General features: G+C 40.4%; 1 protein-coding gene across 1 annotated transcript in view; it reads left to right on the forward strand.

Annotated features, from left to right (window-relative positions):
• Positions 1–3,151: 3,151 nt before the first annotated feature.
• Plcxd3 (phosphatidylinositol-specific phospholipase C, X domain containing 3) overlaps positions 3,152–26,615 on the forward strand; it is a 179,372-nt gene continuing 155,908 nt past the window's right edge. The window contains exon 1 of the mRNA NM_001107671.1: positions 3,152–3,475. Within this exon, the coding sequence (NP_001101141.1) occupies positions 3,373–3,475 (103 nt within the window). The 5' untranslated portion in view covers positions 3,152–3,372. The remainder of the gene's footprint in view (positions 3,476–26,615) is intronic.

Below are 26,615 nucleotides of genomic sequence, written 5' to 3' on the forward strand. Positions count from 1 at the left end.
CAAAGTCAATTTAGCTTAAAAATAAAACTTAGTTTAACAATTAAGGGAGACCATGAACTGACTGAACAGATAAGGCAAACAGCTAGTGTATCTTTAAGGGTAAAAGTGAGGAAGTAAAGAGGTGTTTGAGAGGAGTAGCAATTTTTAAGTCTCTGCACAATGTGAATTTGATAGGTAGCAACTTTCAGAGGACTTACTACTTACTTTAGTTCACTTTACATTTTCCACATCTGCTTAAATGACTGTATTTCTTTTAATGAATGATCATTGGATGTTTATTGTAGTACTTGGACCATGATTTTTCTAAAGGTAGGTATCCTAGGTAGTTTCAATTGTCAGCCTCATATAGCCTAGGATCATCTAAACCTTGAGTGAGGATTTAGCTAGACCACAAAGGCCTAGAGGGATGTCTATGATTTTTCTTGATTATTAGTTGATACAGGAGAGTGTAGCCCACTGGGAGTGGGACCATCCATAGACAGGTAGTTCTGGTTGTATAAGAAAGCTGCCTACGCATGAGTCTACAAGGAAGCAAGCCAGCTAAAAGGATCCCCCTCCATGCTTGCTGCTATACTCTCCTGACTGTGTGCTCCCTGCTCTGAGGTAACAATGCACAGAACAGCAAGCAGTGTAGCCTTCAGGTTTCCACCTTGAGTTCCTGCCTGGACTTCCCTCAAAGGTTATGACCTGGAAGGGTAAGAGGAAAGAAACCCTTGCCTCCTCAAGTTGCATTTTGTTAAAGTGTTTTATCACAGTAACAGAATAAAACTGGAATAATAAATGACACCCCATAAGGACACATCAACAGCACTCCCCAGGTTGTGGTTATGAGAATTGAGACCCATAACCTCAATTTGCTTGAATGGATTAAAAAGGCAAGACAAATACCTATGCTTTCTTCTCTTTTTATTTCTAGTCATTATGCATGTGATACTCTTAATGGCAACAGAATTACAGAATAATAGAGTCCCCAAGAGATCCAGGAATTGATATCAACCTCTGTATTAGTTTTCTAGTGAGTGTGATAGAATTTATACCACGAATTGGCTGAGTTGTGATGACTAGCTCTTCAAACACATTATTTACATTAGCTTTACAGTGAGTGTGTGGATTTCCTCTGCGTCACAACTTGACTGAGTTATGATGGCTAACTTTTTGTTCAAATGCTACATTAGATGCTGCTGTGCAGATGTTTGTAGAGGGAGTATTTGTAGTCATTCTGAATGGAGCAGATTACCTGCTATCATAGGTGTTGACCTCATCCAATCACTTGAAGGCCTTAAGAGCAAACACTGAAATTTCCCAAGGAAGAGGCAATTCTACTTTAGGACAATCATCTACAAACCGTTTCCTAAACCCTTTAGGACACATTCTCACAATGCATTTGGATAAAGAACATATTTAAAGTCTATCTTACAGAATAATACCTCCCAGGTTACATAATTAATTGACCACCTTGGGAACTACATTAACTGGAACAGCCTCCAGACAAAGACAAGTGAGTATGCAGATCCTGCTCCTTCACCAAGTATCTACACTCACTCTTGGAAGCATCACCACAGATCTCTCGGTAGCCATGACTGTGGAATGGAAAAAGCTGGGCTCACAGGCACGGGAGGACTTTCCTCACACACAGTGTGGCTAACTCTCCACTGTGATTGTGAGTTGCTGCCCCAAAATTCTGCCTCTGAAACACTGGCATTAGTTAGAGAAAGGGGTGCTTATAGATCTCTTGGCCAACAAGCTAAACATGAGATGATTCTCATTCGGCTAAAAGCATATGAGGATCGGTTATGCTAGTGAGAACGTAAAGAGTTCTTTGAGCAGAAGTTTCGGTACATCTAATTCTCATTCCTAAAGATAGACCAACCATGCCTTCAAGACACTATGAACTGTTTCCATGGGGAGAACATTTGATCAGAAGAATTAGACATCTTCTCTCCTCCCTCTATCTTCCCCCAAAGTAATTTCTAATAGATAGAAAAAAATCTTTTTTGGTTGCAACATCCTTGCACAAAATAAAAAGGCTCTCGGGCTTTTAAAATGTTAAATGGGCTTACTGAACTGAAATGATTATCCTCATGTTTCTTGGTGCTGTCTCTCCAACCTTGATTCTAATTTCTTCAGTCTAATAGTATTTCCTCTGGGAAAAGAATTTACATACCCCATCCACAGGAAAACAGGCTCCGTTTGCCCATCCTTAGTCTCTGAGTGGCAAAGGCCCAGCGCAGGCTCACTCTGACTCATACAGTCCTCTTCAAACCAATGCTGGTCTGGTCACATTTGTAAGGCTTGATTCTTTCTCTTTCTCACTGGGGAGCAGGTGGACCCAGACAGTCCTCTGGAGCCACGTGAGTGATTTCTCTCTGGAGAGACACATCTCTCTAGTCTGCCAAGGAATGAAGATCCAAACAATCGCATAGATCACCTCAAATGGTGCCAAGCACATCTCACCAAATGCTGCTGGCAGTAATTACATCATGGCGTTGGGAGACGTGATTTCCTTCCAGCCCTTTCATCTTATCCTGAGTGCCATGAAACCAAAAAAAAAAAAAAAAAAAAAAAAAAAAAAGGAACTGCGTCTCTCACTTCCCAGAAATACAGGGTCATCACAACCTGTAGCAGTGCTTCATTACTCGTGAAGTGCCTGGGACCAGGGATTAAGAAGGACACTGTAGAATATAGTGCCCTTCCTGCTCTCCATGTGTATCAGCTCCTAAAAATTTAGGCAAAGTGATAAGGACCACCATTTTGTACAAATAAGTCCGAGGATTCTCTGCTGAGAAAGGGCATACTCTGTTGCGGCTTAGGGAAAGGAACACTCTTTGGGAAGAATGGAAAGTCCTGAGAGCCAAAGATGAGTCTGCTCTTCAGGAAGTAATAACATCCCAAAGTCTACCAGGATTTTTAGATTCAACCGCAAGACTGCCTTTCATACAAACTGGACCAAAAACTCATACCAAGGGACAGAGAAAGACCAGGGACAAATCAGCTCGGAAAACGAAGTTTTTAAAAGGATAAAGGTCTAATAAGAAGAAGCAGTGGGGAACTGCAGAATGGCAAGGAAAGGCAGAGCCACCTAGGAGGGGTGAGAAGGGAGGAGGGAGTCTGGAGGGAGGGGAAAGAGCAGAGAGCAGAGCACGGACGTCAGGAACAAAAGCCCCGGCAGTGGAGTCTGGCAAGGCAAGGAGGGAGCATGGGGTGTTTTTGAATAATTATTAAAATGAGCATGTGTCTGCGCCATCCTGTGGGTGTGGCGCAGAGCAGAGTGTAAACTCTAGCCGGGCGAAGCAAACATTGGCTTAGCGGCAGCAGCTGCCAGCCTGTGCCTAGGAGTGTGGGGACTAGCGTGGCGGCAAGCAGACCGGCACCATGGCTTCGTCTCAGGGGAAAAACGAGCTGAAATTCGCCGACTGGATGGCAACTCTGCCTGAGAGCATCCACAGCATCCCCCTCACCAATTTAGCCATCCCAGGTAGGTGCCCGCTGCCCCTGCCCCGCCCTGCTTCATTTTACACCCAGTGCTAACTTGCCCTGTGTCTGAGGGAAGGATGCTTGTCCAGGGGGTGGGTCCCCGGGTTTTCCAAATCTTGGAAGACCCTGGCACTGGGAGTCAAGGTGACTGCTTCCCCTGGGCTTCAGAAGAAAGCGGAGTCCGCAGGGTTGGGGCAGAGGAGAAGGTGGCTCCAGAATAGCGCCCTTAAGCCCCTTTCTATGGTTTTCCTTGAAGATTCTGTCGGGTCTGGGGAGTAGGCAGGTCAGGTTCTTTAGTCTGTGGCTCCCTGGTGCGCTATGTGAGGGAGCTGGCTGTCGTAAGAGTTCGGCTCCAGAACATCACTGAGTCCATCCCTGGCATGGACTTGGTAGAATTTGATAGCTTCACTGTTAGAATCTACTGGAATCATTAATATTCGTCCCCAGTCTCCTTTAAAGAGACAAAGCGCTTTCTGAAGAGTGATGAAAGTTCAGGGATAGGATCGGTGGCTGCAGCAGGATCGCTGTCCTTGACAAGGAGCTGAATGGGGCAAGAGGCTGAAAACAAGCGCTTCCTAATTGGCTTGGACTGGGAGGGAGTCTGGTCAAAGAGCTGCTTAGGGTAGAGCTCCTGGGTCAGGGGGAAAGCAAACACTTGCACATTTGCTGCTCCAGACAGAAGGCAGGCAGTGCCCGCGTGAGCAGCAGCATAGAGATAGGAATATGATGAACAGATGGCCCCCGAAAAGGTGACCTAGCGGGTAGTCTGGAGAAAAGCAAGCTTAGAAAAGCAGGTATAGACATGTGGCATCAAGAGGCTTTAGTATGGTGTGCATGGCTTGGACCAGAGCACGGGCCAGTTTTCTGGGTCGGAATAACACAGTAGTCCCTAACTCAGATATCTAAGAGGAAAGATTGTTTCTGGGCAGTTTGCGAGCGCAGCAGTTGGAGAAATGCTTACATTTCTTTAGCAATTTGCCTGAAGGTGTGTACACCCATTCGTACAAGACTAAGCTGGAGGGCAAATTACTCATGGATAATCAACCCTCTTGCCCAAAGTAGAGCTACGTTTTTAAGTTTAACCTTCTGGTCTACTTCTTCTGATCTCCCCTATCTATGCCTGCCCCTGTCCCCTTACTCCTCACCCCACCCCACGGGAGTAAACATGATGGAGTTTGAAGGAAGAGTTTGAAGGAAGTGAGACCTAAGAAATAAGAAGACAAGGAAGAAATAAAACAGGTTTCTGGAAAAAACCCAGTGGCCAAACAACAAGCGTTGGAACTAAGCAGTAACAAGTCAGTTGTAGTGGATGTTTGGGGGCAAGGACAGGCACAGGTTCTTGAGAGCTCTGTCCTCAGGAGGTTGTCTCTGCCTCTGCCCCTCCTTAACAGATGACTTCCTAGGACCCAGATATTTCTCTGGCAAAGCACAATTAGCTTCCCCTCTGTATGGATTCCATGCCCCTTGAGTCTGGGGGTTGTTCTTCTGAAGGAGTGGAAACCACACAACTTTGCTAGTGAAGCTCCTCTCTCTCTTCCGCAGGCATCCTCATCAGCCTTTTTGTTTTTTTTTTTTTTTTATTTCTTAGACAGTTTTTTTTTCATGTGGTCCACGCTTCCTGAACTGAGTTGGTAATAGGGACAAGGACTGGGGCTCTAGCTCTCTATGAAGGCAATCTCTGGAGACCCCAGGGGTTTAAATGCCTGAAGTAGCATCCCAGCTCTGGGAGATGGCATGATGCCACATTTAAAGCTAACCAGGATGTCTCAAACACCTCACTTTTTCAAAGCCAACTTAGGTACGCTAGCTCACATCCTTCCAAAAACTCTGTAAAGCAGGCAGTGCTAGAATTCCCATTTCCGATTCACAGACTAAAAACAAGCAGCATGTGCCTCAAAACAAAACAAAGGAAGACCCAGGAACTCAGTGCAAGCAAATGACCAAACATCAACTTAGTGATCTGATCCTTAAAAAGAGATTTTATGGAATATTTCCTAGGGATGCAGGGGTAAGGACTTTGAGATTTATGTGAGCGTAACACAGAAGCAACAAGTCCTCACTGAGATAAGGAGTGCGATATCTGTAGAAATAGGGTAATTTCCCTTTTTCTCCTTCATGGGACTACGTGGAACTCTGAGGCCAGAGGCTTTGATTTTCTGTTGGTCTTCTGGTGGAGACATAAGGATGATGTATTTGGATGATATGCACTTTCCTTGTAGTCCCAACCCCAGTTAGTGTAAGATTCAGAGGAAACGGCCCATAAAGCCTTGCAGTTTTACTCTAGTGTTTCCAAGACACACACACACAGACATACTCCCACACAGAGACACACACACAGACACACACACACACAGACATACTCCCACACAGAGACACACACACAGACACACACACACAGACACACACACACTTCCACACAGACACACACACACAGACACACACACACACACTCACACACACAGACACACACACACTCACACACACACAGACATACTCCCACACAGAGACACACACACACAAACACACACAGAGACATATTCCCACACAGAGACACACACACACAGACACATACCCACTTCCACACAGAGACACACACTCACTCACACACACACACTTCCACACAGAGACACACACACAGACACACACTCACTCTCTCTCTCTCACACACACACACACTTCCACACAGAGACACACACAGACACACACACACTCACACACACACACTCACACACACAGACACACACACAGACACACATACACCCACACACGCAAAGTCACACACATAGACATTTACACATAGTTATACATACACACAAGCACACAAAGACAGACAGACCCATATACATACACACAGACACAGCTCAGACACAAACACACAAACAAACACACACACACACACACACACACACACACTCACCTAGAATATATTCCTGAATACCCATACGGTTTTGCAAAATAAGTTTAGCAAAATCCTTACCTATAAAACCAGGATTAAAACGAGTCTGGTACCTTTCTGCATTATTCAACACAAAATTTTTTGGAGGAAAAAGAAGACATTCAAATTTTGATAGAGCAGACTAATTGGAGACTATTAAACACTAATGGAATAATTGCCTTAAAATCATGCTAATAGCTTCCTGGCTGCTACATGTTTACTTGGCCAGTTGCTCTAGCTTGAATTAAGCAATTATCTCCACCATTTAAAACCACGTCTGTTGCACAGCGCAAGTGTTTCTGAGGAGGGGAACTGCTGCTCAGCTGTCCTCAAAGCTTCAGGTTTTCTTAGGTGAAGAGCCAGATCATTCTGAGGCCACCTACTTGAGGCAGCTGCCTTGTAGTACTTAAACCTATAGCCAAGAGCAGCCTGTGTGTGTGTGTGTGTGTGTGTGTGTGTGTGTGTGTGTGTGTGTGTGTCCACCGTGTGTGTGTGTGCAGTTCTGGTGCCCTTGAATGTTTCTCAAACGCCTGTGTCTTGAACACTTTCAGAACTGAGTCTTTCAGTGGTGTTCTGTCTTTAAATGCTTCATAATTTGGGATGGACCGAGGTAAACAATGAACTTAGTAACTGGTATTAGTATATTTTTAAAGTTTATTATTTAATGGCAGAATACCAGCAGAGCACACAACTGTTCAAATTTCAGTCTTATTTATCATTTCTATTCTCTCCAATGAAACCAAACATAGGGCATTTGGAGTAGGAATGATGCTAGCTTTCACCACAAGCTGGTCAGAGAGGATAAAACGAAATAAGGAAGCAGGAAGACAAAGAGTAACGTTCAGGTGAAGGCGAATCTGATGAATATTGGTTATCTTTAACGTGGAGTTCTAATACTATCCATGGTGTTTCTAGAGCCGTTAAAAAGAGATTTAACATGGCAGTGTATAATGGGCTGGCAATCAGGGTCCAAAGTACAAAAAATACAGTAGGGTCGGCTTATGGGAGGGATCTGCTGTCCACTGTCTGATATGCAATGAAAATCACTTACCCAGAGTCAAACTGACCACCAATAATGATGAGTTGATCAACATGTTGTCGGACTGGAGTGTCAGAGAGAACGTGTACATTCTTGGACAGGGATCAGTTGTTTATGTTCAAAGAGAAGAATGCTTTATAAGTCAGTGATTATGTGGGTAAATTTTATTGCCTTTAGAAAATGCCAACACTGACACAACAGAACAGTTTTGTGGAAACTAAGCCCTTGCACAACTCTGATTTCTTGTCTGTTTTAACTTGAACTCAGGTTCTTGCTGCTGGGTTATTTTTTTTTTTTTTTGGTTTGTTTGTTGGGGTGTGTGTGCGTGTGTGTGTGTGTGTGTGTGTGTGTGTGTGTGTGTGTTTTTAAAGCCAGAACTTCACGTGTGCAGGCAAGTGCCCCAACTCTTCAGGTTCTTATTCAATTTTAACTTTCTGGTTCATGGTAATCCCTTCTTGTTGCCAAAATTCTTAGAGTTAACTTACTTCTTCTTCCTCTTTAATATTTTTAGATTTTATTTTATTTTTAATTATGTTCATGTATTTTTCTGTGGGTATGTGTACATGACTACGGGTGCCTTTGGAGACCACATGTAATGAACTCTCCCAGAGCTGGAGTTACAGGCATTTTTGAGTCTCCTAACATAGGTGCTGGGAACTGAAATTGGACTTTCTACAAGAGAAGTGCAACATATACCCTCAGAGTCTCTCTCCAGCCCCCTCTTTTCTCTATACAATTTTCTATTTCTTCTTTAATTGAAATGGAATCATCTATAGGGTCAATAGAAATTGGGCACAGAACCCATTTGAACACATTTCTAAAAATATGTGTATGTTTGTTCAGAATAACCATATGAAATAAATATTCCACCAATCAAAATAACAACGCATACACATAATTTTAATGTGTTCTATCAATGGTCTTCTAGGACCTTGTTCTTCAAAGCTGTCCAGGCAAGACCATCAACATTATCATACGTGGATTCATTTTAGAAATATAGCCTCTAAATTTAAATTTATTTGATCATATTCTCCAATTTAAGCAGATATCCAGCTGATTCATACACACATTTGCAGTCTAAGGAACACTTTTGTACACTGCTAAAGGAGAACTTTATCACATGAGTGGCAGAGCCAAATTAAATATACATCTTTCTAGTAGGCTTTCTGCTGAACTATCCATGAGGGTTCAAGTTTTCAATCAAGCTTAAAGCCAGACCTCCATATTTGATTCAAGGCTAATTGCTCAGGCTGGGAACATTTCTGATAACTGACATTATAGTTCATCATGAACCTTGAGCAATAAATGCTATTTAAATGCTATTTAAGTGTTCAGATTAGGCCGCCGTGATAAGTGTAAAACCTTTCCCTTCAATTCTTTAAGCCCTGCTGCTCACTGATACTGGCTATCAACAGCACTTAAGTACAGTCCATCTGGTGATGCGGGTGGATACTGGTGCCAGCTTAAGGAAAGAAACATCCCTCCATTGGTCCATCAATTTGTTCTCCTTCCTTATTGGGCACAGAAACACAGACTTATGTAATATTTATAAGATAAAGGTTCATTTACTTTATCTATGATATAGGATTTTCAACCTATCTCTTGAGTAAAAGTGACTTTATAAACATAAGATTTATTTAATGGTCATCATCAGAAAACTGTAAAAAAAACAACACAGGTAAACAGTAAATTGGTTTATGATAGGAAGAAAGTAGTCAATCTTGTTTATGTTTTACTTATTTACTTAAAGCATAGTATCCACAAAATACAAACATATATGAATGTGTGTATAATTCACTTGTTTGAGTATCATAAAAATGGTCAGGTATTATGTATAAACACCACACACACACACACACACACACACACACACACACACACACACCGCTCAAATGCAAAAGTCAATACCACAAGGCTTAAATGTTGAAGGTCATGCACTACAAGCATATGAAAAACTCACGATTTCACAATCTTATTTTCAAGGAATGTTTGCTAGGAAATCCAAATAAATGGGTGCATACTGATACAGAAGAGCACACTCTAAGTATTATGAGCTCCAGACTAAACTCGGGAACTGGACAGTCCACCACATAACCTCAGAATTAGCCTTGAATCAAATATATGTTCATCCTAAATGATTTCTGATTAGTTGTAAACATCCTGGGATTGATCCTAAACATACTCCACAGGAATCACAAATTTGGCCACAATACAGTCTAGGTTTTTCCATTTTCCTAACTTGGTGAGTATGCAGGGAGTGGACATTGTTGTTGTTTTTATATGCTGTGTTGTGTCTTTAGAGGGCCAAATTTGAGAATGTTAGTGTCTAAGAAGAATCAAAGTTTCTGAGAGCGGACTTACTCACTGTGGAAGCTGCCGATGCTGGCATGGACGCTGCATCACTACTGATGTCACATGGGCCAGCACTGCCCAAGCCTCTGCACTCCTTCAATTGTAGTTATTAGCATTTGGTCCTGCGACTCAGGTTCCCATGTAGAGGGATGGCAGAGGAGAACACGCAGGGTACAACTAATTTCTCTTCTTTAGTCTTTTTGTTAGCTCAGTCCCTCAAGGTGGGCACATATATATGTAGGCGCGTTACGTGTGTGTTCGGTATATGTGTGTACTGCTTTGTTCTTGATTTTTTTTTCTACAGGGATACCTCCGGATGGTGCTATGTGCTCATTCTTACATATAGGTCTGGGGTAGACATAAAAGTACAACCTGAATTTTTCTCACCAATTAGTCTGAGTGAGTGTTAAAGGAACCAAATGATCTGAGCCATCTGAAATAATTAAGTACTCTAAAGGTATTGAAATGATTAATGTGCTCTGGCCCTTCTAGAAAAGAAGGACATTTATCTCCCCCCCCCTCTCTCTGACACACACACACACACACACACACACACACACACACACACTTTAATTATTGTTACTAAAGGAAACTGTTTACTGAGAGAAATTTACCTGCTACCAGTAGCAAGAATGCTTCTCACCAGTAAACACTAGTTTTTGGAAACCCAAGAGCTTTCCATCATGTTGGAAAGGCAGCAAACTCTGTGATGTCATTATGCAGGGTTTACTGTGTGAGCTATACTATCTCACCTTATCTCCTCTGGTCTCTGTGGAATTGTGATTAGTCTCAGGATGCTCATGACAAGAAAAGCACATAAAACCCAGGCTCCAGGAGAAAGAGGAAATAGTGAGGTGGGGGGGAGGAATGAAACCAGACACATTGCAGAGTGAATTCTATTGCCAAAAGCTTTCTATGGCACCATATGCTTTTATTACGCTCTGTTAAGAGAGGAAGATGGGTCAGGCAGAGGGGCAGGGGGAGGTGGTTAAACATTCCCAAGAAGCTTCCAGAATTAGTCACCTCCGGAGGTCAGGTACTGAAACAGATGGCGAGTGGATTCTGTTCGCTGTGCTCATGCTATGTGCTTGGGCCTCATTATAGATTCTAGGAGTGGACAAACCCACAATGCCCTATATAAAATGCTAGCTCTTATTGTGTTTTATACAGAAGCATTCTTCCTGTGAATTAACTTTTAGGAAGCAATTATGCTTACCCTTGGTCAAGATAATGATAATTCAGTTGCTCGGTTCGATAGAAGAATTGGTATTTTGAGAAGGAGAATGGGATATGATGACTCGCTGTCCACTCAGCTTTCCTGGAGGCTTCCCTGTTATGCTTGTTGGTGAAGAACATGTGTGTCATTTTGTCCCGGTGGCCTAACGGAAACGTACCTCATACCATACCTAACGGAAATGTACCTTATACCATACCTAACGGAAACGTACCTCATACCATACCTAACGGAAACGTACCTCATACCATACCTAGCGGAAACGTACCTCATACCATACATCTGTGTTGCGATATAGAGTAAGAAGATGCCTCAGAGTAAAACAAAACTTTATAGACACTCCTTCCATAACCCAGCCTAGGCCCTTCCCAAGAAAAAGAGTTCAAGGTGATGTCAAGGTCCTGTTTGATAGGTGTTGCCTGAGTCCTCTGTCCTTGGTGTCCCCACTCCCAGCCCCCCTGGAGGCAGTGGGTGAGAAGGTACAGAGTCTGTGGCTCAGAAGCTGGTGAGATTCTCAGCAGGTGAGAATGCAGCAGCAAGCTCGTTCATGAATTCTAGGGAACGACGTTTATTCTTTCCATTGGTCCCAAGCAAGGGTGTTCTTCAAGTGGCAGCTCCTGATTGGCTGTAATTGTCTGCGTCACCAATCTCTAAGCTCTCAGACAGGCTTCAGTTTGGCCCTCCTGTGGACATTGCCTCCTCAGCTGGGGACCCCCACTGGCTATTTGCTGACATTCATGAGGAAGCAGCCACTGCCTTGTCAGTGAGGCCTGCCTTTCTTCCTACAGATGGGAAAAACTATAGGAATTAAAAAATCCACTTGAAGAACTGATGGAGTCACAGGGCTCCCGCAGGGTGACAGGACCAGTTCTGTTCTCCGGGATGATTCAAGCTACAGAAGTTGAGAGCCTTGGAAGTTGAGGCACGGCATAGGACCGATGGGAACTGAATTTAGTCACTACCGTTGACACTGAACAATCGCTGCCTGTCATTCCTTTAATATACACACTGGATGATCAGGCTACAGGTCAGCGGGGCCATTGCCTTGGCAATGTTAGATTTTCTCCTGTTTATGGGTTCAAAGTCAAGGTCCATTTGTTAGTCTAGTGTATTTAATAAGTTCTCAGACTAGAGTTTCTGATACAGTTTTAATATGTCCCATCTGCTCATTGTTTGACAGTAAGCTCTAACAAGTTTCTAAGCAGTGCATTTTTATTTTTGATGGTAAGTTATTTACCTGCCTCAGAGATGTTACTGGAGAGGAAGTGGCGTCCATGACACAGAGTCAACCTTCCCTTGCTTTGTAACTCAAAATGAAGTCAAATACTACTTTTAAAATGGGGTCATCCAGGACAAAGAACAGCTGGAAAACTGGCATTTTATACAGTGTGGAACAACCAGGGGCAGGCAGGATGCAGTTTTATCCTCCCAGTCACTCAGTGTTACATTAATATACCATACCTGCCTCTCTGTCCACAAAACAACATTATAATATCCACAGATATAACCTCTCTATTGTTAGGTCTTCTTCTTCTTCTTCTTCTTCTTCTTCTTCTTCTTCTTCTTCTTCTTCTTCTTCTTCTTCTTCTTCTTCTTCTTCTTCTTCTTCTTTTCTTCTTCTTCGTTTCTTCTTCTTCTTTCTTCTTCTTCTTCTTCTTCTTCTTCGTTTCTTCTTCTTCTTCTTTCTTCTTCTTCTTCTTCTTCTTCTTCTTCTTCTTCTTCTTCTTCTTCTTCTTCTTCTTTCTTCTTCTTCCTTTTCTTCTTCCTCTTCTTCCTCCTCCCTCTCCCCCTCCTTCTCTTCCTCCTCCTCCTTCTTCCCTATATTAATCTCATCATCACCCATTGCCATAATAAACTGTTCCTATTAAGATTATTCTTCCTCTCTGACCTATGTCTTTCCTTTCTGATTGTTCAGTCCCCATGATTTCATTTGTCCCTCCAGCAGCAGTTGATAGGAACTATGATACTCTTCTTTATTTTTATTGGATATTTTTAAATTTACATTTCAAGTGTTATACCCCTTCCCTGCTTCCTTCCATAAACCCCCCTTCCTATCCCCCTCCCCCTGCTTCTATGAGGGTGCTCCCCCACCCACCCAGCCTCCTCTTCCCCCCTCCCCATCCTGGCATTCCCCTACACTGGGGTATCAAGCCTTGGCAGGACCAAGGGCCTATCCTCCCATTGATACCCGACAAGGCCATCCTCTGCTACATATGCAGCTGGAGCCACGGGTTTGTCCATGTGTAGTCTTCGGATGGTCGTTTAGTCCCTGGGAGCTCTGGTTGGTTGGTATTGATGTTCAATATTCCTTGAGACATACATCTAGTTTTGTAATTCACTTTATTTTTTAATCACTGTAATAATATTTAACACAAGACTTACTTATACTCATTGAACAGCAGTCTCTATCTCTCCTCTATTGCCTTAGCAAGTGCCGTTTTATTATCTGCCTTTAGGGATACCTGCATCCTGTGAGTGGAATCATGTCATGTTTACCTTTGTGTGAGAGGTGTGGTTGTGACTTCAAAATTCATCCATTTAAAAACATCGGTCAGCCTTTCCTTCTTCTTGAGAGATCAATAGATAAGACACTTGGATCTGGTTGGTTCTTTTCCATATGCATTCGACTGGGACTTTAGATTGTGAACAATCCTTCAGGAAGCACATATATGTACATTTAGTTTCAAGATTCTGATTTCAGTTATTTTATAGCAAGTACCCAAAGGTGGATCTTTTGGGTCATCCAGTGACTTTAAAAAAATAATTCTTCTTAGCTACTTTCTTCTTCATTTTTTTTGAAAAATGTCACTCATTGATAAGTGGATATTAGCACTCACTGATAAGTGGATATTAGCCCCAAAGCTCAAATTACCCAAGATGCAATCCATAGACCATAGGAAGCTCAAAAAGAAGGATGACCAAAATATGGATGCTCCCATTCCTTCTTAAAAGGGGGAACAAAAAATCCATAGGAGGGGATATGGAGGCAAAGTTTAAAACAGAGACTGAAGGAATGGCCATTCAGAGCCTGCCCCACATGTGGCCCATATATATACAGCCACCAAAATTAGATAAGATGGATGAAGCTAGAAAATGCATGCTGAAAGGGACCAGATATAGATCTCTCCTGAAAGACACATCCAGAGCATGTTCAATACAGAGGTCAATGCTAGCAGCAAACCACTGAACTGAGAACAGGACCCCCCCTTTGGGGGAATTAGAGGAAGGATTGAAAGAGCTGAAGGGGCTTGCAACCCCATAAGAGCAACAATGCCAACAACCAGAGCTTCCAGGGACTAAACCACTACGCAAAGTCTATACATGGACTGACCCAGGGCTCCAACTGCATAGGTAGCAGAGAATGTCTTTGTTGGGGCACCAGTGGAAGGGAAGCCCTTGGTTCTGCCAAGGTTGGACCCAGTGAAGGGAATGTTGGAAGGGCAGTAAGGGGGTTAGATGGGGTGGAATACCCGGATAGGGAAGGTTGAGGGGATGGGGGCTTATGGACAGGAAACCAGGAAAGGAAATAACATTTGAAATGAAAATAAAGAAATATATCTGACAAAAAGAAAAATGTGTGTTCTGGCTTCAAGGCTGACTTTTTTTAAAAATTGGCTGCAACAGATTATTAAAAGTATTTTAATAATTTTGATATTTATTTGTAGGACTTCATCACACATTTTAAAAAGTAACCACTTACCAGACATTATGTGTATGCATGTTTTTCTAAGCTAAAAGCAAGCTCACTTCTGACCATTTCTTTGGTCACACTGAAGCTTGTGCATAGTCCCATTTAACTATTTTTACTTATCATTTGATAATTTCATATACTAAATAGTTATAAACTAGTTATCCCCTAACTCCTCCCAGATCCTTTCCCCTTCCTTCCTACCCAGGTTCATGTTCTTTTTTTCTCAAAATGAAAGCAAAATATGAAACAAAAAAGAGAGCCAATAAAATATGAAGTTTGGTTTGTGTTGGTCACGAGTTTTACCACTGCTGAGAATAGACCATGCCCTGGAATGTGGATGACATACCAATGTCACTTCATTGAAGAAACCAGATTTTCTTCTCCCAGCAGCTGTTTGGTGTAAGGGTAAGACCTTGTGTCCACTTTCCTTCCTTCATGCTGTTATCATTGTCTGCCTGGAGCTTGAGTAGGTCTTGTACATGCTGTCACTGTCTCTATGAGTTCATCTGTACGTCTACCTTGATGGGTATAGAGAATGCTGTTTCCTTGAAAATCATCCACCACATCTGGATCTGATAGCCTCTTTCTCTCTTCTACATGATCCATGAGCCTCGAGGTGAGCAGAGTCATAAATACTCCTCCTTCATGGCTGGGCACTCTAAAGTCTCTCACTCATAGTGCATTTTCCAATGGTTGGTCTCTGTCTTAATCACTATCTACTGCAAGAAGAAACTTCTTTGGCAAGGCTATTTGTCATTGGTAGTTGTTGGGTTTTTTTTTTTTTTCATCTTTATTAACTTGGGTATTTCTTATTTACATTTCGATTGTTATTCCCTTTCCCGGTTTCCAGGCCAACAACACCCTAACCCCTCCCCCTGCCCTTCTTTATGGGTGTTCCCCTCCCCATCCTCCCCCCATTGCCGCCCTCCCCCCAACAGTCTAGTTCACTGGGGGTTCAGTCTTGGCAGGACCAAGGGTTTCCCCTTCCACTGGTGCTCTTACTAGGCTATTCATTGCTACCTATGAGGTTGGAGCTGCATCTTGCCAATTTTTACTGAAACTTTTTATCTTTGATGGTGTGCACATTTTCATGGTGATTTCTTAAAATCATTTCTATTTTTTCTGGCTTAGTCCTTATGTCTTTTATTTCACTTTGAATTGAGTGTATTTATCCTTGGCCAAGATAATGTTTGGCAATTTTGTTCTTCTTAAAAAACAATTTTGTTAACTTTTTCTATTTTCTGTTTTATCTATTTATGTTTCACTATTTATTGTATCTTTTCCAGTTTTGTTTTCTTTTAAAGTTTTCCTATGACTTAAGTTTTGTTCTTTAACACCGTGACCATGTTTTAGGCATTGTAGTATACTTCAAATCCATTGTTTTAAAATTAACTTTCTATCTATACAGCTCATTCACTTTTGGATGTGGACTATGAAATCACATACAAAATGAGCATTCTTAGTCTGGGAGTCTGAAATCAGAAACACTACAAAAATATTTGAAACTTTTTTGATGCCAACATGATGTTCAAAAAGCTGTAATATTTGAGATTTCAGATTATTGATATTCAGCCAGTAAAGTCTATGCAAATGTTTCTGAAAAGATTCAAAACTAGGGCTGGAGAGATGGCTCAGTGGTTAAGAGCACTGGCTGCTTTTCTAGAGGTCCTGAGTTCAATTCCCAGCAACTACATGGTGGCTCACAACCATCTGTAATGGGATCTGATGCCCTCTTCTGGTGTATCTGAAGACAGCATCAGTGTACTCACATACATGAAATAAATAAAAATCTTTAAAAACATACAGAAAACTATGCAGTTGATATACGCCAAGTCTTGAGTATTTTAGAAAGGAGCTATTTAATCTGTACTGTTAATATGTCTAATATAGTATTTAAGTATAACCTTAATTCCACCCTAGATCTGTCTTTTTCCCTCATGTGAACCTTTTCTGGGTATTTTAATTGCTGATAGCATGAGGATTATTTGAAGCATCTCATATGTTTAGCACTCAGTCTCATAATGATAATAACTTAATTTCAATAGTATATAAGACTATATTTTAATTTTTTCACCCTACACACTATGGGTTTTCATATTATATTTTCTTTCATTTTGTATCTACAATGTATTTGATAGTTATAATTCTTATATTTTTCTTATTAACTTTCATTATTACTAACATTTCATTATTATACTCATTTGTATTTATCCCTGAGCTACATACTTGCACAATTAATATTTCTGTGTGGGTTTTACATAATTTTGAAGAGTGCCTTTTAGGATTTCTTGTAAGATAGTGTTCTCAAAACTGAGTTCTAGAGTTTGTTTTTTGAGTTCCTGATGTGACTATCTTCTAGTTTCCTCACATTTCTGATGCCTTAAAGCTGATGTCATTACTTCTGAGAGGGTTTCTCATCTTTATAGACCAGCTTCATATAAGGAAGTACATTTGCTAGTCAAGTTATGGATCCCAGACCTCTCCAGCTTTGTGCATTTTTATCTTCTATGGGCATTCATTTGAGGATTTCTAACTAGAATGCTAGCTGGTAAAGACCTAAAAGCTGTAATCTCTTAATGCTCTCTCTGATTCCACAGAATCTGAAATAGGATCATGCCCTTGCAAGCTTGCTCGCTCTGTCTGTCTGTCTGTCTATCCATCTATCAATATATCTATTATTTCTTAAGTCTCAGAGGACATTAGACATTTAGAATATGTTAGCACGGTAGCTTCTAAATGCATCCCAGATTGAGATCAATAGAAACTAGTTTTTTTGGATGGACAATCAAAAGGTTGAAACATTCGATACATTTTCTTCCATTTCTGCAAAGACAGTGGAAATGTCCTGTGCTCTGTAAAGATAAGGTGAGGCTGGAGTTTTGTGACTGTGAAAGGGATGTTATACCAATGGCTAACTCTTAAGGATCTAAGTCCACACTAGCTATACATGTGATCACCTATTCTCAGAAGTACAAAGCATTATGTTTCTGTAGTTTTAAGTTAAAACACTTAAAAGATAAAGCTTAAAATTCAAAATTAAGAAAGAAACCTTTATCAATGGGATTCTTAGAAATGGCATCTTCTGTACCAGAAGCATCTATGGAGATGCTCATCTTTTGACTCAGTTCCTACAAGATTTGAGTGAGTTCCTCTGAGGCCTTTCCTTGGCTCTCACATACTTTGTAGTTTACCACACGTTGCTTAAGCTCTTTGAACATCAATTTCTTTATCAAAATTGAGGTTAGAAGCAATTTTCATGAGGTTATTCTGTGAATGATCTGAAATAGTCAGTGTGGAATATGTAGCATGGTGCTCGTCACCTAATGAGGTCTCAACGAATGAGTTATGTGTGAGAGCGTAAGCCAGTACGTTTTTGACAGACAGGATACATCAAATTCACCTATCACTGTTTATAACTTACTCTCTGTCCACTTAAGTCTTTTAAATTATTATGAGGTCTCACTAGTACTTAACTACCTTATCTTGTTTAAAAATTTCTTAGCAGGCAGAGATGACCTGAAAATTTAAATATAGCAGAAGCAAATTTTAGTTTAGGACCTGAATGTTATTTTCATAGCTATTCAATTAAGAACAACATTTTAACACATTAGTGGGAGGAGTTTATTGCTCTCCGTGCCAGTGTAATTGTGGGGGCTGATCTCCTATGATGAGAGGTATACAGACACCACACTGAATTATTCCCTTGCCCATTCACAGGTTACCTTAGGCTCTTTCTGAATTCAATATGCTGGATAATACTCTTTATGCACACACCTTGAGCAATGGTCTTGAGGGAGAAAACTAGCTTCTTGAAGGAAAATTCGAAATTACACAATCTCCTCCCGCAGCCCATCCCAGCAGACCCCTGAAGATGACAATGTCTATTAGTTTGCTAACACACTGAAGAAACTCACCTGAGGAGGTAATGGAATTTGGCTGTGTTCAGTCAGTGAGGCTATGAATGAACTAAGATGACAAACTAAGGCTCTTATCCTTACAGCTGGGAGCAAAGTTAAAGCCTTGTTTGTGCTAGATACTGAAACAATTGTGAAACAAAAATGAGACAAACAAAACCCTACAGGACAAACCTTTAAGTAATTATACCAAAGGTTAATTACAATCCGGGCAGGATCTGTCCTGTTTTTTTTCTTTTCTTCTTTTTTTCTTTTGTTTTCTTTTGTGTCTTTTCTTCTTTTGTTTGTTTTCCAATATGTTTAAAGGCATGACATAAATCTACACTGTTAACTATTTAAATGTGCAAATTCCAAAAGTGTCAAATATACTCACATCCTTACAGAGGATATGTACACCTTCACCCACTAAACAACTTCCCATACCGCCTACCTCACAAGCATTTTTATGTTTCCACAAATTTAACTATTCCATGCATCTCATACACATGGAGGCATACCGTGTGCCTGTTCTCATGATTAGTGATGTCACTTAGCATAATGTTCTGAGAGGTCGTTTACTGGATGGGTTCATCTTAAGACCATGAACGATTGAAATGAGTGTGACCTTGACCAGATCTCAGAGAAAACCCCACAAATACTTAGGATTTGGAGACAATGCCCATAAAGTAACTCCAAAGATCAAAGTAGTTCACTGTGGAGTTAAACGAGCTGCCACTTACATCATGTCAAAGGGACAATGGGTTAGTGTTGCATTAACCATAAGAAATAAACAATAAGGATCACTACAGAGAGGGCCAACTGACCTGCATTTAGGTTCTGGTTCTCACACGCATGGTAGCCTGTGTCCCAGTTTCCACCTTCACGACTAGCACTGTGCTATAAGTCCAGGTTACACTTTTTTTACTCATTCATCTGCCAATACACACTTCATTGTGTCTGTCTTTTGGCTTTTGTGAATAAAGCTGCCATGATCATGGCATACAAATATATGGGTTAAGGCTTCAGTTTTTTTTTTTTTTTAATATATTCCTAAAAGCAAAATTACTCAATCATGGGGAAATTCTTCCTAATTTTAAGCCATCTGATAGTTGTAATTTTCATCTTCCTTTTCTTGTCCTTTTTCTTTATGGTTAACATTAGCAATATTTCCTTGTCTAGTCACCCCTTCTACACATTGCTGGTTATAGGAAGGAAAATAGGCTCCACAGGATGTCTAAGGAAAAGAGATCCAGCTCTGGCAAATGCCTTATGTCATCTATTTCAATTAGTGAAGATCTTTCCATTTTACATGTTTGAAACTTTTAAACTACATTTTAAACAACAAATACTGTAGGGAGAGGTGACTTACAGAAAGGAAGAATAGTGTAGGCATTATAGTAAGAATATATAATCTAGGCATTGGCTGTGTAACAGTATGTTTTGATGATAGATCAAATGATAAGTGATATTTGCAGCAGCACTTTCTTTTTGAAGTCTCCTAAATTATTTGTTACAGACACTTATTGTGTATCTGTGTTGGGCCCTAAGTGCAGGTTTGTATAAATACCAAGTGGGTCTAAATATGGGCTATTAAATTCACACAGAAGCCTTTGTGCACCTTATGAGAAACAGAACAACACATAACTTTCTGGCAACCAAGTTACCAAGAACTGAACTAAAAATAAGTTCAAAGTAGCAGTAAACTCGTAGGGGTAAAGACTTTAATAATCAGTTTTCTGTAATTATTAAATATTAGATTTTGGCCATACTGCAAATTGTCTCCATTATTTGAATTGTCAATTAAGCCAAGCACTCAAGTCTTGGTTATGATGGGTCTTGTCACTCAATGTTCACAACATCCTAATCCTTTGGAAGATAGATCATGGTACATGCCATACATTATTTATTAACTCTCCTGGTACAAGATTTCTTTTCCCTAAAACCTGAATATTCTCTAATATATAAAAAAGACTCTGAGTGCTGCCTTGTCTCATGCCTATGCTGAGGATTGAAATATTGACCCAAATTATCCACATCTACGCCTATCCACTTGACATTGGTCCATCCATTGTGCCATTCTGAACTTAAGCATTAAAGATGTCTTTTGTTGTTGTTATAGTTTGGTTTGCTTGTACAGCCTGCCTGCCCCTAGAGCAGCAGAAGATATGCACAGCAAAAGCCACCTAGAGCATCATTGCTTGAAGCTGGGTCCTCCCAGGGCCCGCCATGTCAGCATGTGAAGAGACAGCCATGGGTAAAAGGGCTTGAATGAAAAGTCTTGTGATCTGAGCTCACTCTCCACAACCAGCAGTGAAAGGAAGGTGCCAAGTACCTAATATTATCCCCTCACATCCACACAGACTTTTGTGTGCACATATGTGAGCATGTGTATATGTGTACATACTCACAATAATAATAATTTAAAGGAAACCAAGAATAAGAGGTGAACATAGTGAGGTTTCCAAGTTGGTATGAAGCATTTTTGGTAGGAACATAAAACTGATACAATCCCTGCGTTAGTAGATTTTATAAACTCTGATTAAATGGTTATATTAGTGAGAATTGCTTTGATTGGATTTTTTTTAGGAAGTCCAGTGGTCACATAAAATATTTCCCATTTTCATTTATTATTCCTCTACTTTGCCAGGTATTTCTTAGGCCCCTTTATCCTTGCAAGTGCCACCAGCCCCACCCTTACACAGCCCTTGTCTGCGCCTTTGCTCCACACCATAAGAGCTTCTACTCTTTGCAAGCTTTCTCCAGAAGGTTTGTGAGTGACCCTGTCATTTTCCTTGCTTTTTTTCTTGGACCATATTGACCTAGGTCATTTGGGGGACGAAAGGCAGGCTTCTAAAAGATAAAGGATTTTTAATGAGTGTTCCTTTCACTGGAGTCTTTATAAATTAGGTCAATTGCAATTTGGTAAAAACAAGAGATAATCTAGAGTGGATAAGTAAAAAATAAAGGGGAGATAGGAGAGCCCCATCAAAATGATGGCTAAGGCCTATATGAGTGTTGCTTTAAAGCCACTATGATGGCTAAAACTCCAGAATATAGGTGATATGGGAAGGCTGAATCTTGGGAAACATCTTGATCTGTACCCCTATGGATGAAGACAGGGAAAACATCTTCTTAAATCTTTTCCCCACTGTGCAAAGTGAAGCCAGGAAAGTATCATTGGTCTGTTAGCAACGAGGATTCTGACTTAAAGAAAGGATTACGTATGGCTCCAAATTCGCTTAATGGATACAGGAATTAGTACTAAGTCTTCTGCATCCAGAAGCCTTCCTTATCCTGCTTACTTTCTGTTACACTGGGCTGATGAGTTTGATGTATGCCCTAGCCGGGTCTGGGTTCAGTCAGAGAAGATGCACCTAACCCTCAAGGGGCTGGAGGACCAGGGAGTGGGGAGGTTTGGTGGGGTTGGGAGTTTGGGGAGGTAGGGACAGCCTCACATCCTCGTTGAGATAGGGGAGAAGTTATGGAATGTGCAACAGTCAGAGGGTGAACTGGGAGGGAAATAAAATATGGAGTGTAAAAAGAGATTAAATAAAATTTTTTAAAAAAGTGTTAGGCTTCTAAGGTTGGTGTATTTCAGAATGAAGCATGAGTTCTTGTGTATGGAAATATTCTTTGTTCATAATTACATTCTTTAAGTTGCTTATACCTCTTTAATCTGATAAGTCCATTGCAGAATGAATCAGTAATTAATTAAGTTTTCTTTTGTCCAGAAAAAAAATGCACTGGTGTTCTTCACCTAGTCTTCTTTATTGGAATTGACTGAATAGTGAATGCTCTGACATCATTAGCAGCTTAGTCCACTGATAGATGAATAATCTGGTGGCATTATTGGGAAGTGGCAGAAACCAACATGTTGAAGAGGTAGAGATAGTAACTGGAATGTGGATGAATCCCGAGGGATCCCTCTTGTCAGTGTTCAATGGGAACATCAAGTGCTTTCTTCTCAATACCTTCTGGTCACCCTGAGTTCAGCAGTCCTGGGGCATCATCACAGACTTCCCTCTGTGATGTCCTGACTCACCTCAGGCTCAGTCAATAGAGCCAGCCAACCAGGGACAAAATTGTCTGAAGCTGTGAGTCAGAATCAACCTTTTCTTTCCTTTTAAATTATTTGCTTACATATTTTGTAGTAGTGAAAAAAACTGATACTTTTTTGTGTTTTTAATTTTTTACTAATTATCTATAGAAAACTCTATATCATATTAGCACTACAGAGGAAGAATGAATAAATACCTTTATCTTTAGTGAAGCACGTTGCATAAGCTTGCAATCCTAGCACTCAGGAGGCAGAGGCAAGAGGATTGCTAGTTCATGAACAGTCTGAGCCAGCTCCATAATTCCAGGCTAGCAAGAGCTGCATAATGAGGCCTTATCTCAGCTAAGCAAAACAAACAAGTAACACTATTTTGTATGAATACTATTTTGTACACTGTTAGAATAATGTGACATAAAAAATGTACCCCTCAACTTTGGTCAGCCAAAAGTATAAAGACATTCATAACATGTAGGCTGTACCAATGCAGGAAGTAGGGTGTTTAATTTGACCTACAATCTACAGTTTATTGATTCCTGGTCTAATACCTAACAGTGTGTGTGTGTGTGTGTGTGTGTGTGTGTGTGTGTGTGTGTGTGTGTGTGTGTGTGTGTAAAAGAGGTGTACTTTTGTTATGATATGGGGAAAGAGGGAAAGAGAAAAAAGTGGGAAAATGTTTTAAAGACCAAGAAATCCATGGAAAGTATAACTTGTCACCTCAAGAACAGTGAGCAAGGATGGTAATTGGTTATACTAAGAATAATTTCTGAGTCTTGCTGCCAGCCTAATGCGAATGATGCTCTGCCCTTAACTTTTCTGTACTTCAGTTTCCTCCTGTGTAAAATGTGAATAATACGATCATGTGGACTCCAAGCACTACATTATGGATGTTCTAACAGGGATCAGAGGCCTCAGTGTTTGGTCACACATCCATGATTTCCTGCAGCAAGTGATACTGAACAAATTGGTACAGAGGAAAGGGGAAAGGCTGGGGACTAAGATACAAACTTTCAATGTGCCGTTCCCAGTGGACTTACACAGGATGTGTTTAATTCTCTCAGCAACAAGGTAGGACAACACAAATAAGACGTTCCATTGCTGGAAATCCCCAGAGACTCTCAGCACTTAAGGGATTTTTATTTGGATGTCTGTAGTTGAACTTAGCATAGATAAAATTCCAGCCATCTAGAAGGTAAGTATATATTCACCAGAAACCTCACCATTTATACAAATAATTTGAGTGAAGCAACAATCAATCTGAAATGAAGGGAACCAGCCTGGAGTCCAAGGTTTTAGAGGCTAGCTTTGGGGAAGTCTTGTTAGTAGATCTTTCTCAGGATAGTGTTCAAGGAGTTGATACTAACTTTTTTCTGCACATTTTTTTGAAATGGTAAGAAGTAAATATGATTATATATTTATTTCAGTAATGCTTACCAAAAATAACTACCCCACATTTCAGGGAAAAAAAACCCTGCATACCCCGATCTCAGTAAGTGAACCAAGGGCAAGAGGGACATAAGTATATATCCCACAGCATCTTAAATATGGCATCTTCCTTTGTGGATGTGCTGCATGCTATAAATCATTACTCAACACGTGACACATAAAAATTATCATTAACTTTACTTGTCAAGCTAGATCTATATTTAAAAATAGTCTACCTGGTTATCTGTTGGATATTATGTCTTACAGGCCACACAGAGAATTTCACACCAAAGTGACAATGTCATCCTGGGATTCTCTGTTCCCATAAAAGTGAGGGATATTTCTTCACAAGATCTCCTAAAATGGCATGTATTTGTTTAAAATTAACAAGAGAAAGATAATTCTTAAAAGATTCCTCTTGATTGAAGGAGCTGAAGGGACTTGCAACCTCATAAGAACAACAATACCAACCAACCAGAGCTCCTAGGGACTAAACCACTACCCAAAGACGATACATAGACAGATCCATGGCTCCAGCTGCCTAAGTAGCAGAGGATGGCCTTGTTGGGCACTAATGGGAGGAGATGCCCTTGGTCTTGCCAAGGCTGGACCTCCCCAGTGTAGGCAAATTTCAGAGCAGGGAGGCAGGAAGGGGTGGCTGGTTGGGTCGGGGAACACCCTGATACAAGAAGGGGGAGGGGAATGAGGTGGGAGGTTATGGAGGGGAAACCTGGAAAGGGGATAACATTTGAAATGTTAATAAAAATATCCAAAAAAAAGATTCCTCTTAAATACAGGAGGAGGTAATCCAACTCCTGTAATAATAACTGACAAGGTCATTTCTATGGATTAGTCTGTAGTATCTGTTACATAACTTACTTTTCATTAAGAACACTTAAATGTGGATTAGTTCTATCAGTTCAGACATCATATTATCTTGTTTGTCACCCAGAAAGGATGGTAAACATGCTATCGGTTTGCATGGGGGAGCTAGTTGACACTTTATGTTGTGCTTTAACAATCTCTGCCGTTATAATTGATTCATTAAAGCCTGAGAAGCCAGGGTTCCTCCTTTAATCTCTGTGAGACACTGCTAATCCTCAATTATCTGTCAATGGATTTTCCACTGGGTGGATAATTTCCATGCTAATTTTTAATGCCAGACAGGAACTCCCTAGCAATTCAGAATATTTTGGGTCATGCGTGGATGTCTCCTGTCAATAAAAAATGCTTTAGAAATTAAAGTATCTAAAAGCAGCTGCACAGAATAGCGCACGGAATGTTAAGGCGATAAGCAGGAGATGCTCATCTTGATAATTAGTTCAGAATATTTACTGACTTGATGTGAATACATGAGTAAATCCTGCAGGTTGTTTCTTTTAAAAAGTGATTTTTAGAAATATCTTGTTCTATTCATGGAGGGGAAAAGCATCCTTTTGTAATAGGCATGTAAATAAGTCTTATATTACCTTCTACAATGGTGGTTTTTCTTTGCTCATCAGCTAATGAATTCCATGGATACTGAGTCATTGAGACCAACTTCAACACAATCAACTTTCTAATACTCTAGCTTTCTCAGGAAAATACTATAACCTCTGCTTCCCTCATTGCCTCTTCCAAAGAGCATCCTTAAACCACTTAGTATCCCCTCGGAAATAGAATGTGGCTAGCTTCAAGTGAGGCTTAAGCTCGCTTTCTTATATATAAATTATACTAAAAGAGGTCTACATTACTTGTCTAATGCCTTCAAAGAAAGTTTCTTGAAATAGCAGACCATTTCCAAGTCTCCTACATACTATTTAATGTATATGACTCACTATCATCTTAAATTTCCTCTGGAATTTTATTATCAGGAAATTCAAAAATCACAAAAAAGCAAAATGATTGCAGAACGAAGAATATAACTGTCTATCAGCTCACAGGTCATTACTAATGGGCTTCCTCATATTGTTTTATAATGCATATTTATTTTATCTATGCACTTGCCTAGGAAGAGCAAACATTTGTCCACTGTTCACATTTACACACATTATTTATACTTAGATAGTGAGTTATCAAACTGTATATGGCTAGGAGTTTTTCGCTGACTTATCTCTCAGCTTCACAAGTGTGTTGGACTTAGGACTATTTTTGCATTTAACATACTTAGGACCTAATGTCATTAGCATATGAAATGGTTTAGTGGTGAGTGCGTATTTGTGTACCACAGCTCCCTTTAATAATGGGATTGTTCTGTTTTTACTTTACTTATTATAATTAATTTGTTTAAAAAAAAGTCATAGCCCAATTTTTTATTGTCCAAAGACCTGCTGTGGAAAACAGAGGTCCATGTTTCCATTCCTTTGAATAGGGAAACTCTTTTGATATTCCTTTTAGCAATTTCTCATGATACACATTCCCATATCTCTAAGTAATACACTCATGTCGATACTTCCTGGCTTGTCTGTCAGCTTTAGGATGTGCGTACCTCCTTTTTGTCATCCAACTAGAAGTCTCAGCTCTCATGTTGGTTCCTGTT

The sequence above is a fragment of the Rattus norvegicus genome, chromosome 2, assembly GCF_036323735.1.
Source record: "Rattus norvegicus strain BN/NHsdMcwi chromosome 2, GRCr8, whole genome shotgun sequence".
In the NCBI taxonomy this organism is placed as follows: Eukaryota; Metazoa; Chordata; class Mammalia; order Rodentia; family Muridae; genus Rattus; species Rattus norvegicus.